The 17,057-nt window shown below is 51.9% G+C and overlaps 3 protein-coding genes across 9 annotated transcripts in view; 1 reads left to right on the forward strand and 2 right to left on the reverse strand.

The window, feature by feature from the left end:
* Positions 1–17,057, reverse strand: part of DPH7 (diphthamide biosynthesis 7) — an 807,287-nt gene that overhangs the window by 240,384 nt on the left and 549,846 nt on the right. The gene's annotated exons all lie outside the window — the stretch shown is intronic.
* The window catches only part of EHMT1 (euchromatic histone lysine methyltransferase 1), a 230,524-nt gene that overhangs the window by 176,815 nt on the left and 36,652 nt on the right, over positions 1–17,057 (forward strand). For 6 of the 7 annotated variants that reach the window (XM_050759722.1, XM_050759726.1, XM_050759723.1 and 3 more), the window contains 2 exons: positions 8,156–8,278; positions 15,913–16,014. In XM_050759722.1, the coding sequence (XP_050615679.1) occupies positions 8,156–8,278; positions 15,913–16,014 (225 nt within the window). Of the gene's footprint in view, positions 1–659; positions 946–8,155; positions 8,279–15,912; positions 16,015–17,057 lie in introns of those variants that run through there. The other variant, XM_050759729.1, reaches the window with a different exon arrangement.
* Positions 3,527–6,340, reverse strand: LOC126937834 (proline-rich protein 36-like). The gene is given in 4 exon segments (XM_050761601.1): positions 3,527–5,303; positions 5,306–5,669; positions 5,672–5,999; positions 6,090–6,340. Coding segments are annotated over 4 exon segments (1,590 nt in total). The 3' UTR covers positions 3,527–4,656.

Below are 17,057 nucleotides of genomic sequence, written 5' to 3' on the forward strand. Positions count from 1 at the left end.
CTCTTGTTCTTCCCTTAGTTCTCTGATGATATTATGGTTACTTTGAAGTTTTATGCTGCTCTGTTTGTTTTAGTTTTTCTTATCTAAAGGTTCTCCTCAAATGCCCAGTGATTCCTGTTTATATTTAAAGTAAACTACTAAAAAGCCGGTGGTAGCTCTTGCTTGCCGAGGGCTGTCAGCTGCAGGGTGATCTGCGGGCCTGGCTGTTTTGTTGGGGCCCCCGGGCCCCACTGTCTGGGATGGACCTGTCCCCTCAGATCGCACCTGTCTCTGCCTTTCTTAGGGCCAGGAAGGAGAGAGTGACGGGGCGCGCCGTCTGCTGTGCTCACACCCACCCGCTGTGCAGCTGCCTCAGTCTGTCCCCCATTTCCGGAGTCGTAACTGATGGTGTTTTGTTACTATTTATCTGGAATGATTTTTCCCTCCTTTTTTTCTGAACTTTTTCCCTCGTTTTTGGATATATGTGTTTTAAACATAGAACTTGATTTTTATAAATTTAGTCTAACCATCTTGGTATTTTAATAGGAACTTTTAGTCCTTTATACGTAATGTCTTATATTGTAGTTTTAATTTCTAGCTGTCTCAGTCCATTTTCTCTTGCTGTAACAGAATACTTGAGACCGAGTCATTTATAAAGAAAATAAGTTTATTTCTCACAGTTCTGCAGGCTGGGAAGCCCAAGGTCGAGGGGCCGCCTCTGGTGACTTCTGGTGAGGCCCTTGAGCTGTGCCTGAACACAGCCAGGAACCCGCCAAGAGGGAGATGCTCCAGCACAGCCTTGCTGCGGACCAGGCCGCCCACACGGGAGCAGGTCCATTCCTGGGGGCTGACCCTGCCTTTCAGAAAGGCGTGGTTCCATCTTCGCAGCCTCATCGCCTCTTAAAGGCCTGGCCTCCCCACCTCATTGGGGCCCCCAACCTCAATAAATAAATCGCATTCAGACCAGAGTGCCAGCCTTTTGAAGCCAGTACTTTTTGGTCGTTCTTCTTGCCGTCTTTTGAATTGATTTTTATTTTGATTGTGCCATTTCTCTTCTCTCTTTTAGTCTGGAAGTTACAAACTTTCCACTTTTTGCCCCAGTGGTTCCTCTCAGTCTCACGTGCAGACTTGACCTACCAAGGTCAGGACTGAATGAGATGGAGATGGGGGAGCCAAGCCTCGGCAGGGGGTGAGGGAGGGAGCAGCTGAGGTGAACTGGGGTCCAGTAAGCCAGGGCTTGGTGGGGGGCTCCTGGAGGCTGAAAGTGTTCCGTGAGAAGGGCTGAGCCGAGGTAGGCACTGGGGCCAGCTCCATGCAGGAGGAGCTGCGGAGGCTGCTGGGCATGTCAGGGAGAAGCAGGAAAGGATTCAGAGGCACTGGGGTGGCCTCGAGACGAGTCACGTGGGCTGTGGTTCATGGTGAGACCATGAGGGAAGTGGCTGACCTGGTGGGAACCAGGCTTATGGGGGGGGTGAGGTCTGGGGCAGCCGGGGGCAGGGAGTGGGGGGTGGTCTTCTGGACACAGGCAGAGCTGGAGCGAGGGGTGGGCTGTTCAGGGCAGGAGTGATGCCAGGACATTCATAGTTGGGGCTCTGAGGAAGAGGAAGAGAGCGTGGTCTGGAAGAGGCAGGAGCTGGTGGTGTGGGGCTCGAGAGCAGATGCCGGTGGAGGGCCAGGCATTCGGCTGGGAGGCCTGCTCCTCTCCTGGGAGGCCTTGTGAGGGGTGTGGCGTGATTCTGTTCTGTTGCGGATGGACCTGGATGGGGACAAGTGTGCAGAGCCACGTGGGGGAACGGGCCCACGGGAACAAGGGCTACATGAGCGCTGCCCCGATGGCCCCAGGAGCTGGGCAAGGCCATGAATGTGGGCCGTGTTGGCCCGTGAGGGTGGGGCGTGCCGGGCCCGTGAGGGTGGGGCGTGCCGGGCCCCTGAGGGTGGGGCGTGCCGGGCCCGTGAGGGTGGGCTGTGCTGAGCCTGTTCTCCATGCCCACCGCTGGCTGTGGAGGCTTCTTGAAGACATTCCTCCTGTGCCTGGAATTCCAGGTTGCTGGTGGTTTTCCTCAGGTCATGTAAGGAATGATGCCACTGTCTTCCGACTTGCATTCTTCCTCTTGAGAAATTAGCTTGCCACTCCTTTGAAAGACACTGGTGTTCTCTTTGGCTTTCTTTTTTAAACATTAAAAAATTAAAAATATGGCCGGGCACGGTGGCTCAAGCCTGTAATCCCAGCACTTTGGGAGGCCGAGACGGGCGGATCACGAGGTCAGTAGATCGAGACCATCCTGGCTAACCCAGTGAAACCCCGTCTCTACTAAAAATACAAAAAAATTAGCCGGGCGAGGTGGCGGCGCCTGTAGTCCCAGCTACTCGGGAGGCTGAGGCAGGAGAATGATCTAACCTGGGAGGCGGAGCTTGCAGTGAGCTGAGATCCGGCCACTGCACTCCAGCCTGGGCGACAGAGCGAGACTCCGTCTCAAAAAAAAAAAGCAAAAAATTAAAAATATATATATGGTTGCATCATGCATACAGAAAAGTCCTTAAAATGTAAACATATGGCTAACAAATCATTCTCCTATGGCCCTGACGTCCCTGCCCCCGTGAGACGCAGTGTTGCTGGCTGCCTGGACACCTGGTGGACACCTGAGTGCCCTCCCCCGGAACAGCAGCTGTTTTGGTCTCACCGCCCCGCACAGTAGGGTTCTGTTTGTTTGCGTTTAACCTTTATGCTGAGTTGTCTAGCGTGAGTTCCTTTGTATCTGCTTCCATCAGTCAGGAAAACGGGGGAGTGTAGAAACAGGACATGGCCGTGGGGCGGAGTGGCCTAGCCCTGCCGGGGCTCCCTGCTGACTGCCCGCGCTCTGTGCTTGCCTGAAACTCACCTTTGGGGAGGCTGCGTGAGGAGCACAGAGCTCTTCATTCTGTTTTATAGTTTCATGTGAGTTTAATGCTGTGAAATAAAATGATGTATTGGGAGGAAATCGAATCATTATGTCCCTTGGTGCTGCTGTTCATCCAGTGCCCGGGGTCTGACCAGCCTGGAACCACTTCAGATTAAATTCCTAGCCTGATGTTTAATTTGATGGCCCGCCCTGCACAACTTACTGTTGCTGGTCTTAGAGGGATTTCTATTTTTTCTTCCCCTTAGAATCTAAGTGGTTTTCCTGAGATTCTCCAGGAAGAGAGCGATTGGCTTTATCTCTAGTTTGCCCTGAATCCAAGGGTGCTGTTTCCCAGGGGTTCAGCATTTGCAGGGGTGTCTCACATCTCACACCCACTCTTTGGGCAGGCTCTGGGCACACCAGTGAGGGCCTGTGGCGTCCTCTCCCTCAGGCTCGTCTTGGCCGCGTGGCATCATCTCTCCTGGGCTCTGGTCTCAGTCATGTCTTTGAGCCAGGTCTCCTGCAGCAGCACAGGAGAGGGGTTTGTGTTCACCCTGCGAGAGGGTCCCCCGGAACCAGAGGGGTTCATGCTCACCCATCCCTTCAAAAGGTCCCCTAGAACCAGAGGTCCCACTTGGCTTGAGTCTCCTCAGGGCTCCCTGCCCCCACTACAGCACAGGCACTCGGCCATGTGTGGCTGTGTGTTAAAAGTGAAGACGCGGCCGGGCGCGGTGGCTCACGCCTGTAATCCCTATACTTTGGGATGCTGAGGCGGGCGGATCACGAGGTCAGGAGATCAAGACCATCCTAGCTAACACGGTGAAACCTCATCTCTAGTAAAGATACAAAAAATTAGCTGGGCACAGTGGCGGGTGCCTGTAGTCCCAGCTACTAGGGAGGCTGAGGCAGGAGAATGGCGTAAACCCGGGAGGTGCAGCTTGCAGTGAGCTCAGATCGCGCCACTGCACTCCAGCCTGGGCGACAGAGCAAGACTCTGTCTCAAAAAAAAAAAAAAAAAAAAATGAAGACACACCCTCAGTCACATGAGCTGTGCTTGGAGGGCTCAGTAGCCGTGTCGCCAGGGGCCGCTGCCTTGAGCGCAGACAGAGAAATGCATCGTGCAGAAAGCGCTTCCCTGGCAGCCGACCTGGAGTCCACCCCAGCCTTTTGCCGGCGCTGGGGGCATCAGTGTTCTGGCTCCCAGACTGGGGAGGGGCTCTGAGGGTCAGTCACGGAGCCTCCTAGGTGTCCGAGCTGCCTCAAGCGCCCCGGGGCCTTTTCTCTACTGACTTGATCTGTGTTTTCGAACCTGTGGAGGCCGGAGCTGTGCCTCCATCTGCTGCGGCTCTGGGGGCTGCTGCCCTCTCATCTGCTGCCTTTGGTGTCCCGGTCCCTCGAGCTGTCGGGTTTCATTGGTGTCCCGGTCCCTCGTGCTGTCGGGTTTCATTGGTGTCCCGGTCCCTCGTGCTGTCGGGTTTCATTGGTGTCCCGGTCCCTCGTGCTGTCGGGTTTTATTGGTGTCCTGGTCCCTCGTGCTGTCGGGTTTCATTGGTGTCCCGGTCCCTCGTGCTGTCGGGTTTCACGCTGTATCTGCGGTTTCTGAAGAGTGCTGAGCGAGGTGCCACATGCTCCCGTCCGAAGTCACCACAGACACTCATGTTTTCATGTTTGCTTTTCCGTCATCTCTCATTAAAAAAAAAAAATGTTGTAAACTCCTTTACTGTTATCTCCCCCACGCCCCTACCAAGACCATGTAGGGTCCAGTCTTGATTCCCTAACCCCTTTTCCTGAAAAGGTGCTACCTCCTTCCCAGGCTGCATCTACCATTCGGTGACAGCTGGTGATGGATAGATGGGTGGTGGGCTGAGAAGAGGGGACTGGAAAGAGCTATTCCAGGCTCAGCCCTGTCCCCCACAGCCTTGCCTCTGAGTGTAAGGGAAACAGAGGCATGACTCACCAGGACCAGGCTCGTGCCAGCTGGGCCACGGCCACACCACACGTGGGGTAGTCCAGTAAACACTGTGGACTCCCAGCAAGGCTGCTGCCTGGTGTTTCGAGGCTGCTGGGGTCGCAGACACCCGCCTGGCCTTGGCTCCCTGTCAACAAACTGGGGGTGGGAGCGAGAGGGAGGAGCGGCCCCTGTCCTAGGAGCCTCACAGGAGAGCAGCCAGCCTGGGCCAGGGGCCGCCAGGTCCCGAGGGTGGCTGACCCAAACATCATAGATGCTTTCGTTGGGTGGCACCCCCTGGAAGAGGGCGTCTAGATCCCAGAGCAGCACTGGGGGCCCTCGGGTTTCAGGGGCCACCCCCCAGTAGGCAGGGCTGGTTGACGGTGGCCATTGGGGATAGGAGGTGGGTGGAGATGCCAAGGTCATTACCACATTGGGAGTGTAGATAGGCAAGTAGGAGGTGGACAGCTGCCCACAGAGGGAGGCCCTGTGTCCCCGCTGGACAGCCCCCCAGGAACTGAGGTGCCCTGCAGTAGGTGGAGAGGCCAGGCCCTAGGCTCTGGGGAGAGGGTCGAGGGCCCGATGGCTCCCGCCAGCAGAGTCTCCCCCTCCACTCTCGTGGGGCCAGGAAGCGGGCAGAGGGGCCACAGAGGCCTCTCAGAGAAGGGCGGGGGTGGGGTGGGCACTGCCTTCTCCCCACTGAACCCCACACCTGCCTGCAGAAGCTGGCCTGCTCTGTGGCACCAGCCCTGGCCGGGATGCCCCTTCCCAGACTCCCCTAGCAGGGACTGGATGCTGAAGCAATTGCTGGGTGGTGGCAGATGACTGAGCGACTGGTAGAGCCAGCCATGCAACACGCAGGGGGGCCCAGGGCATTGGCGAAGGCTCCACCTGCACCCGCTTCTGCCAGTGCCTCAGCTGGGATGAAGCTCATGCAGGTGTAGGGAGGTTGCGGGTGTAGGGAGGTTGCGGGTGTAGGGAGGTTGCGGGTGTAGGGAGGTTGCGGGTGTAGGGAGGTTGCGGGTGTAGGGAGGTTGCGGGTGTAGGGGATTGCCGCACTGCAGGTGTCTCTCCTCCCCTCGGGGACTGGGAGAGCCACTGTGCCTTCTGGGCTGCAGGCGGGAGTTGCTGCGGGCCCAATGCCTGGGAGGCGGACCAGGATGGGTAGCCGTTGGCGGGGCGTGCGCGCGAGCCTGGGAAGGGCGCCGTCCGTCAGAGCCTCGCGGAGGGTGAGCGGCCGTTTCGGCCTTGGGGCCTCAGACTGTGTGGGACTTGGTCAGTGCCAGCCGCTCCGTTTGCAGTGAGGGTTTGGGGAGCGCGTGGGAGGCGGGTCCTGCTCCGCGTCTGCGTGGGGTCCAGGATGGAGCTGGATATGGGGCGGGACCTGTTTCTTGGCACTGGCAGGTCCGTCTGGACACCGTTGGCCCCTGCGCGGATCTTGCTTTGACTCTTCCTTTTCTCCGCTGCTTCTCTCCACTCTTAGAGCTTTCTTGGGCTTTGTCTCAGTGTCCCGTGTTTTCATGGGCGGGGTCATTTCCTTCTGCTTACCCGGGTCCTGGGTGCGGTGCGGGTCTGTGAAGGCTCAGCGCTGGGGAGCTGGCAGGCCCCCGTATCCTATGGGCCGCCGTAGCCAAGCCCTCCTTCCTGGGAAAGGACCCCCATCCTCCCCTATGCTCCGCCCGAAGCCGTCAGCCCCTCCTGCCCTTGCAGACTCGGGTCTGTCTGCGCTGCCACCCGCGCTGCCGGCCTGGTGCTGGTGCAGGGGCTTTCGATGCCGGCCTCTCCCTTGAGGGCGCACCCTTTCTTCTTTCTCCAGGATTTTTGGGAGCTGGAGGAGCAGCCTCGGTGTGCTGAGGGAGGCAGAGCCACAGCTCCTCTGCACAGCACGGGTCTCGCTCTCTACCTTGTTTTGTGTTTTTTCAAGCTTACTGCTTGTTAAAAATTAGCTGCTGTAGACTTCTGGCGCTACTTTGCCTTCAGGTCTGGCAGCCGGACCTTGGCTTTGAGCTTTGGTGTTTGAGGTCAGCCTTGCATCACTGCCCCCGCTGTGCGCCTCTAGGCCGCAGCCCTTTGACCTCTGACCCTTGCTCTATGGACCCCGTGTTCTCTTCGGTGATGCCCAGCCCGTTCCAGTCAGAGTCCCCTGAGCCTCTCACTGCCCCTCTGTTTTGTGTGTTTTTTTTAAACAGAATTCACTCTTGTTGCTCAGGCTGGAGCGCGGTCGTTTGATCTCGGCTCACTGCAACCTCTGCCTCCCGGGTTCAAGCAACTCTCCTGCCTCAGCCTGTCAGGTAGCTGGGACTACAGGCGCCCGCCACCGCGCCCAGCTAATTTTTGTATCTTTAGTAGAAACGGGGTTTCACCATGTTGGCCAGGCTGCTCTCAAACGCCTGACCTCAGGTGATCCACCTGCCTTGGCCTCCCAAAGTGCGGGGATTACAAGCGTGAGCCGCCGCGCCCGGCTTCTCTGCCTGCCTTTGGCCTCCCGAAGTGCTGGGATGACAGGCGTGAGCCGAGGCGCCTGGCCTCTGCCCCTGTTAGCCTTTACGAATTAGCCTCATTTTCCATATAGACCATTCTAGGGCTGTTTAAACATTCCTTATTTAATTGTGTTACTTTTGGTTTTTAATTACTAATAGTAAAAACAATACTATTTTCAACCTTTTTTCATAATAAATGTTTATTTTGTAAATGAAATACTAGGTTTTGTCATCTAAGAAGGTTTTCCTCATGGAGAAGAGGTTTCAACGGCCCAGCAGCTGATTTGCTTTTAGCACACAACCAATTTTAAAGCTGGGGGCTTCTTAAGTTTCACACCCAGAAAAATTTACCTTTGTATACCTGCCAGTTCATTGGTCTTTCCAGTTTCTCTGTTTATTTGGAAAAATGGAAACTGTTCTGGAATGCATGCTACTGGAAATCAGGATTTTCCATTTATTTTGGCGAGGACTAAATCAGGGAGAGGGTGCTGTGTGTCCTGGCGGGGTGAACCGGCACCTCCCTCCTGCCTCCTCTGCTCAGGGGCCCCTCCCTCCCTTTCTTTGTCTGCTTCAGAAGGTTGTCACCATCCTCCTCATTTCTAAAGGTGTTGTCACACTCCTGTGCTATCAACATGTTCTATCAAATTACCTTAGAAGTGGAATGAAATCTAGCAGAAATATTCTGCTTAAAGGTTTGATACTAATAGAATAATTATGTCTTTGAATACATGTTTAGAAAACTCAGACATTGTTGGTCACTGAAACAGTACAGCTCTCTTGTTTTGAGTGTAGAAGCTTGTCAGTCACTTGTCCCCAGGCGGTGGCTACCGTCACAGCCCTCCCATACACCTGAATTGTTGTTTCACTAGGCGGGCGCTAATATCGACACCTGCTCAGAAGACCAGAGGACCCCGTTGATGGAAGCAGCCGAAAACAACCATCTGGAAGCAGTGAAGTACCTCATCAAGGCCGGGGCCCTGGTGGATCCCAAGGTATGTTCATCTGTCAGAATCACCCTCCTAGTGTGTGTGTAGACGTTTCTCAGAAAGCTGAGCAAGGGACATCCTTACTGACATCTCCAGGACTTGAGGCCTTCACACACTGACCCAGTTGTCCAGAAATAGTTCCTTCATCTCACTTTGGTTACCCGGTTTATTATTAAAAACCACTAGTGAGCGCTCATGCTCTATAGAACCTGATAACAGACAGGGGAGCTAATGAGGGGTTTGCCGTGCGGAAGGTGTTCGCCTTACAGTACGTCGTCTCACTGTGTCTTCAGCCCAGAGCAATTAGGCAAGAAAAAGAAATCAAAGGCGTTCACGTTGCAAAGGAAGAAGTAAAATTGCCTCTGTTCACAGATGACATGTTCTTATATGTAGAAAGCCCTAAAGAATATACAAAAATATTGTTAGCTAACAAAACCAATTCAGCAAAACAGGATAAAAAATTAACACAGAAAAATCAGTTGCATTTCTATATCCTTCAAATGAAGTATTCAAAAAAGAAATTAAGAAAACAGTTTCATTTACAGTAATATCAAAAAGAATAAAATACTTAGGAGTAAGTTTAACCAAGAAGACAAAAGACTCATAATTGTTAGTTGAAAACTAACAAACATTGCTGAAAGAAATTAAAGAAGACCTGAATAAATAGAAAGACATCCCATGTTCACAAATGAGAAGACTGAATGTGGTTAAAATGGCTGTAGTGTCCGTGGAGTCCTTACTAAAATCCTAACAGCATTTTTGTTTTTTTGAGACAGTCTTGCTCTGTCACCCTGGTTGGAGTACAGTGGTGCGATCTCGGCCCACTGCATCCTCCACTTACCAGGTTCAAGCAATTCTCCTGCCTCAGCCTCCCTAGTAGCTGGGATTACAGGCGCGCGCCACCATGCCTGGCTAATTTTTGGTATTTTTAGTAGAGACAGGGTTTCACCACGTTGGCCTGGCTGGTCTCAAACTCCTGACATTGAGTGATCCGCCCGCCTCGGCCTCCCATGGTGGTGGGATTATGAGTGTGAGCCACCGTGCCCGGCGCTAACAGCTTTTTTTTTTACAGATACAAAAAAACTCTAAAGTTTATACAGAGTCTCAAGAGACCCAGAGAAGCCAAACAATTTTGAAAAAGTTGGAGAACTCACACTTGCTGATTTCAAAACTTACTATATACGGCCACAGTAGTGAAAACAGTGTGGGACTGGCATAAAGGCAGAAATAGAGACCAATGGAATAAAATAAAAAGCCCAGAAATAAACCATTGCATATATGGTCACTGATTTTTGGCAAAGTTACAAAGACCATTCAATGAGGAAAAGATTGCCTTTTCAACAGATGGTGCTGAGACAGCTGGATGTCCACATCCCGAAGCGTGAGGTTGGATCCTCACCTAACACTCTCTTCAAAAATTAATGGAAAATGCAGCTGGGCGTGGTGGCTCACGCCTGTAATCTCAGCACGTTGGGAGGCCGAGGCAGGTGGATCACCTGAGGTCAGGAACTCAAGACCAGTCTGTCCAACACTGTGAAACCCCGTCTACTAAAAATACAAAAATTATTCGGGTGTGGTGACGGGCGCCTATAATCCCAGCTACCTAGGAGGCTGACGTAGGAGAATCAATTGAACCCGGAGGCGGAGGTTGCATTGAGCCGAGATCACGCCACTGCACTCCAACCTGGGTGACAAGATTGAAACTCTGTTCAAAAAAGAAAATGGAAAATGGATATGGATGAAAGACCCACACTTAAGAGCTAAAACCAGAACACTCTTGGAAAAAGACATGAGGGGAAAGCTTTATGACATTGGATTTGACGACGGTTTCTTGGATACTATACAAAAGCATAATCAAAGAAATAGATAAACGTGATTAAAATTAAAAACGTTTGGCCCTGGGAAATGATGTGCAGCCGGAAAGGCAGCCACCCCCTCGCCCGTCACGCAGCGCACATTCGCAGGGAACCTGGCACTAAACCGCCCGTAGGTGACCTGCGTGTGGGTTGGGGTTTCACATGTGGCAGAGCAGCTCCCTCACTGTGATCTGTTGAAAGTCAGCCCCCAACACAAGGGTTTGTAAAGATAATAAAAGATTTTAAAATGGAGAAAAATAAACTTTTGTACATCAAAGATTACTACCAACGGAGTGAAAATACCACCTACAGAATGAGGAAATGTATTTGCAAATTCTCTGATAAGAAATTTTAATGCAGAATATATAAAGAGATTGTACATCTCAATAACAGAAAATTAACCAACCAGTTCAGAAATGGGCAAAGAAAGGGCTTGAATAGCCGTCTCTCTGAGGAAGGCCCCCAAGGGCCAGTTCCCACATGAAGAGGTGTCCAGCGTCACCAGCCACCAGGGAAGCCAACTCAGAGCTGTGGTGAGACGCACCACAGAGGATGTGGCAGTGTCGGGACTCCCACGCATTGCTGGTGGGGATGTAAACGCTGCAGCCATTGTGGAAGCCAGTCGTGGTTCCTCAGGTTGCTAAGCATAGGACGACCCTCTGGTCTGCAGCAACTCCACTCCTGAGAGCGTGGCCCTGACATGAAGACCAGGACCACAGACAGATCTTCATACAACATGGTTCCTGCCGCATTGTTCACAGTAGCCGAAGGACAGAAACAACCCAGATGTCTCGGCAGATGCCTGCGTCAGCGCGTTTGGTCCATCCACACGACGGGATGTTACTCAGTCATAGAATCAGTGGAATTCTGACATATGAACAGCACAGATGGACCTTGAGGACATTCTGCTGCAGGAAAGAAGCCAGACCCAAGGACAAATCCTGTGCGACGTGACCGATAGATAGAAGCCATCTAGAGCAGCGAGATTCATAGAGACAGAAAGTAGACTGGAGATTCCCTGGGGCTGGGGGATGGTGTTTTGCATCATGATTGTAGAGCTTTGTTTTGGGGTAATGAAGCAGCTTTGGGAATAGTGGTAATTGTGAATGCATTTAATGCCACAAAACTGCACAAAATGTTTAAAATGGCAAATTTTGTTATATATTATCATAACCACATTTAAATTCTTAGTCTTTCATACTAATACACATTTTTTCCACCAAAAAAGTGATCACACTCCTCATAGTAATTCAACTCCTGCCTCATATCACATTAAACTTTCACTGTTTTCTGTTACTAAATATTATTCTGTGAAACATTACCTAAATGACTGTATCAATTTATGATACACTTTTATCATTAGTCAAATTTGAATATTTAATATTTATCTTATTTTCAATTTTTATTATAAACAGTGCTTCGGGAAACATTTTTGTAGTTAAATATTTGCACATTTGGCTTCTTTAGAACAGATTTCTGGCTGTAGAATTGCTAGATCAAAATAGGTAAACAATTGGGCAGGTTCAGTGGCTTGCTTCTGTAATGCTAGTGCTTTGGGAGGCTGAGGCAGAAGGATGGCTTGAGGTGAGGAGTTTGAGATCAGCCTGGACAACATAGTGAGACCCCATCTCGATAAGAAATGAAAAATGAGCTGGGCGTAGTGGCATGTGCCTGTAGTCATAGCGCCTTGGGAGGTTGAGGCAGGAGCATCGCTTGAGCCCAGGAGTTTGAGGCTACAGTGAGCTGTATTAGCGCCACTGCACTCTAGCGTGGGTGCCAGAGTGAAACCCCATCTCTAAGGAAAAAAAAAGAGCTAGAGAAAAACAGCACGTGACATCTAGACAGACAATGTCATGAAATATCACTGACTTCTCATCTGAAACCATGGAGGCAGTTTTTATTGTGCTGAAAGAAGCAAAGCCAAAAAAATGTGACCCCAGAATCCTACCTCTAGTAAAAGTGTCCTTCAGAGATTGGTGGTGAAATCAAACATGTTCGGGTAAAAACAGCAAAAGGCAGATAAGCTTGCTTGGAATCCTGAAGCTTCCAGGAGGAAAACTTAGCCCTTTGGGAATGAATGAGGAACCCTGGATGGTGGATATGAAGACATTTTTCTTATTTAAATTTCCTAAATGTGAGAGGTCATTTAAACTCCAATAATGTCATATGGTGGAGTTTATACACGTTTGGAAGCACAGCAAGTCTTCACTCAACACTGTTGACAGGTCCTTAGAGTATGCGACTTCTTCAAGCGTTGACACCAATTTACCACAGATGATCTAAACAAGAGCAAAGTTCTTCTGCCGTGTTCCTGGTCACAGAAACATTAGCAAGCTTCTAAATCAAGACCAAGGTGTTTCGAACATTAAACACTGAAATGCATGTGAGCTGTACAGACGTTTAAGGAAGATTAATACACACAAGATACATGTTTATCCAGTTATTCCAGGTCAGGGTTGCGAGTGGACAGAGCCTGTCCTGGCAACTCAGGTCACCTGGCCGGAAGCAGCCTGGGCCAGAGGAAACCCACACAGACACGGGGAGGAGCTGCCAACTCCACAGACAGTGGCCCGGCTGGGAATGGTTTTTGTTTGTTTGTTTACTTTTATCCTCATCAATGTTATAACAAAACAATGCTGAGTGAAACGATACTATTGAAGACCTGCTGTGAAGTACAGGATAGTAAGTACCCAAAGGAGGGCAGTGTGAAAGTGGAATCCCACTGTTGTGAAGGTATTTTATTGTGGGAGGTGGTACAATATTAATTTAAGAAGACCAATAAAGACGAATATTGTAATCCCCGGAGAAAATACCAAGAAAATAAAACAAATATAGCTTTTCAGGAAAAAAAACTAGTAGAGGAAATAAAATGTAATACTGAAAAATTGTGCAACTAAAATGCAGGAATAAAACCAGATGGGACAAATAGAAAACAAATAGCAGAGTGATGGACTCCAGCCTCACCCTGTCAGTAATTACACTGCAGACTCACTGTCATCTTAAAAGGCAGAGGTTTGTCTAATGACATAGAAAGCGAGAACCAGCTGTGCCTTCCTGCAGCGCTCCTGCTTCCAACGCAAAGACCCCAGCCAGGCTGGAGAGACTGGAGAAGTGCACATGCGCGTGGCAAGCAGGTGACTCCCAGGCGCGGCAAATTACGAAGCCTGGAAGACCACAGAGGCCGTCTTTGTGATTCCAGCATGGGGAAGTGTCTTCTAAGACACAAAAAGCACAAAAATGATTGACAAAGTTAAGTGCATTAAAATTTAAGAATTTGTCTTCAAAAAGATGCCACAAAGGACACGAACGGACAGTCTAAACACTGGGGGAAGATTTTCCAACGCACTGGCCAAAGATTAATATCCAAAAATATAAAGAACTACAAATGAGGCTGGGCGTGGTGGCTCACACCTGTAATCCCAGCACTTTGGGAGGCTGAGGTGAGTGAATCACGAGGTCGGGAGATGGAGACCACCCTGGCTAACACGGTGAAGCCCCATCTCTACTAGAAATGCAAAAAATTAGCCGGGCATGGTGGTGGGCACCTGTAGTCGCAGCTACTAGGAGGCTGAGGCAGGAGAATGGCCTGAACCTGGGAGGCGGATTTTGCAGTGAGCTGAGATCACGCCACTGCACTCCAGCCTGGGCGACAGAGCGAGACTCTGTCTCAAAAAAAAATAAAAATAAAAATAAAAAAATAAAGAACTGGAAATGAAACTAACCACACAGAAAAATGGGCAGAGAACATAAGTGTGCAGTTCCCACAAGAGGAAATACATGTGTATGACCAACAAGCAGGTGAAAACACAGGGCTGAGGGGCCGCCTGAAACAGCCACTGAATTCCATACAACGTAACGCGTAGAAAAGACTGGCAGGGGCGAGACACAGAGCAGCAGGCAGGGCCCTTACCTTTGAGGTGCGGGGACTGGAGGCCGCTCGGTGAGCAGGGCCTCACACCGGTAGGGTCTGTGATGTGTCTGCAGATGATACACACTGTGATCTAGAGAGTTTAAAAGGGTGTAGAAACATCATTTATGGATATAGACAGTAAAAGTATTGAGATCCATGAGCACGATTTCAGGATAGTGATTACCTCTGGGGAGGAGGCAGGAAAGGAAACCAGACCGGCGCTGTGTGGGGTGTCCCGTGGGTGAGGGTGGGCTCCAGTGTCTTGAGCTTCTGTTTGTGTGCCTGCAGACCTCACAGCTGCCCGTCACTGAACCCGACAGAAATCTTTCCTCACCAGCAGCCCCGCTCTTCGCCACCTTCATGTCTGTTCCCACGGGGTTCCGTTGACTGACTCTCAATCCCCTCAACCCCCACTCTGCCGCTCCCAGCCCTGCCGTCCTCCTGCCTGGTGTCTCACTCTCGTGACAGCTGGCCTCCTTCACTAAGCTCCCTTTGCTGGCGTCTCTTACCTGCTTGATTCGGAAATGCTTGCCCAGGGTCTCTGCCAGGTGCACCTGCTTCTGTCCTGAACGCTGTGGCAGTCTTCCAGCAGTTAGGGGATTGTCAGCTGCACTATTCCAGCGATTAAAGACACTTGAAAATGAAGGCAGACCTTTTAACAACCGTGCATCATTTTGTATTCATGATAAAATTACAGTTCTGAACACCAGCCGTGTGGGAATTGGCTGTGCTGGCTTTCCTTGAGGAAGGTGAGCATGCTGATTTAGCACCAGCTGGGTGAGCAGTGTGTGCAGTGGTGCCTGTGAAACTCTAGGACTGCTGCACTGACTCCACCGAGATAAGGGGAGAAAGGTAATGAAGGAACATGGTTACACGGAGACAGGAACAGGGGAGTAAAGCAAAGCAAACTCCTAAGGGAGAAAGTGGCGGGGCACGTCCGCGGGCCTGTGTGAGGAGCCCGTGTAAGGCGCATGGATGGCGCTGGGTGCGGTGGCACCGGCTCCGCCGCCTCTTCTGGAGCTTCCTGGTCTGATCTCCAACCTTGCATGTCTTTTTTTTCCTTTGAGATGGTTTGATCAGTGTGATCTATTTTGTCTCCTCGGGGAAACAGCTGAAAGGAAATGAGAAGGTGTTCCCAAGCTGGGCATGGTGGCTCACGCCTGTAATCCCAGCACTGTAATAATCCCAATTATGATGCCTGCGACTCCCAGACCAAGGTGGGAGGATCGCTTGGGGCCGGGAGTTCAAAAATAGCCTAGGCAGTATAGCAAGACCCTGTCTCTAGAAAAGAAAAAAATACATTAGCCAGGCATGGCGGTGCACACCTGTAGTCCCACCTACGTGGGAGGCTGAGGCAGGAGGATCACTTGGGCATGGGAGTCAGAGGCTGCGATGAGCTGTGATCGCGCCACTGCACTCCGCCTGGGCAATACAGCAAGACCCCGTCTCAAAAAGGAAAAAAAGAAAAAAAAAAAAGTCGTGCCCAGAAGCAAAGGAAGCAAGAGGAGGGGCAGAGCCTGTGGCGTTTCCGGGGCCATGGGGTGGGCCTGGTCCTCTTTGTGTCCCACTTTTTGCCATCTATTATTTTAAGTTCTGTGGTACATGGACAACTATTACTGAATCATTCACACTGTCTTCACTGTGCTGGGCGACCAGCCACTCACAGGGCCACAGCAGGCTGCACACAGGGCTCAGACCTCGGCTGTTTCCTTGGGAAATGGCCCTGTGGCCTCAGCCTGGGTCTCCTTGTCATTTGAGCAGGACAGGACCCCACCCCCATGGTGGGCACCAGGTTCTCCTGGATCCCACACTCAGGGCTGGCACACCAGGATCACAGGTGTGGATTCTTTGACTAAGTGGCGTTTCTGTTGCAGGACGCAGAGGGCTCTACGTGTTTGCACCTGGCTGCCAAGAAAGGCCACTACGAAGTGGTCCAGTACCTGCTTTCAAATGGACAGATGGACGTCAACTGTCAGGTACAGCCACCCCCTCCCCTTAGCAGCACACCATGCGGACTGGCCAGGGAAAGTCACTGTTCTGCAGCTCCTGGTCCCACCCCCGTTCTCCACGGCGTCCCCTCTCAGGCACGGAGCCAGCTCAGGCCCTCCACGGCATCCGCTCCCATGCAGAGAGCCAGCTCAGGCCCTCCAGCATCCTCTTCCATACACACGGCCAGCTCGGACGCTTCACAGCTTCCTCTTCCATGCACACGGCCAGCTGGGACCCTCCACGGCGTCCCCTTCCACGCACAGGGCTAGCTCAAGCCCTTGGGCCCTGGAACGTCTTGTCCCCTCCCTGTCCTCTTCTGCCCTGGCCTGCTATGGGCAGCCACACCAGATGCCCACACACCAGGACAGCCTCTGCACTGTGTCTGGCTGGAGGCTCCTCCCTTGCTCTCCATCAGCTGTGTCTAGATGTCACCATTTGAGGGAGGTGTCACTGGCCTTCCTCCACAGCACCCATCTTCCTTCCTACTCACTGTCCGTCTCTCCCCCACAGCCAGCGCCACGGGGCAGGGTTTGCCGTGCACGTGTGCTGATCCACAGTGCCTCACACACAGTGGGCACCTGCCTCACGAGTGAATGACTGGGGAGACTAAAGGAGGGCAGGTTTTGAGGCTGCTCAGCACACACTGGGGGTCCCTCCCGCATGGACTCGCAGCTCTGGGATAAGTGCCATCCTCACACTGTCTCTCACTCCTTCCTTCAGGAGGCTTGGTCCAAGTCTTTTTAGCCCAGTGGTTGCCCACCCAGTTGTTGACACCCAGCTTCTGTGCCCTCTTGGCCATGGCAACGTCCCCATGGGCCGGAAGCAGCAGCGCCCATACTCTTGCCTTTGCCCTGAGCATCCAGAGGCCAGAGCCCCTGCCTGTTCACTGCATCTGAAGCATCCCCTGACCTCTTCTCTCTGACGTTGTACCCTCATCCATTGAGCACGGGGCTGGGCTCCGGGAGGCTGTGCTCTGCTGTCCCTGCTGTGTTCCCAGTGCCTGTGGTGGTGCTGACCGTCGACCGCAGGG

Source organism: Macaca thibetana, chromosome 15 (genome assembly GCF_024542745.1).
Source record: "Macaca thibetana thibetana isolate TM-01 chromosome 15, ASM2454274v1, whole genome shotgun sequence".
In the NCBI taxonomy this organism is placed as follows: Eukaryota; Metazoa; Chordata; class Mammalia; order Primates; family Cercopithecidae; genus Macaca; species Macaca thibetana.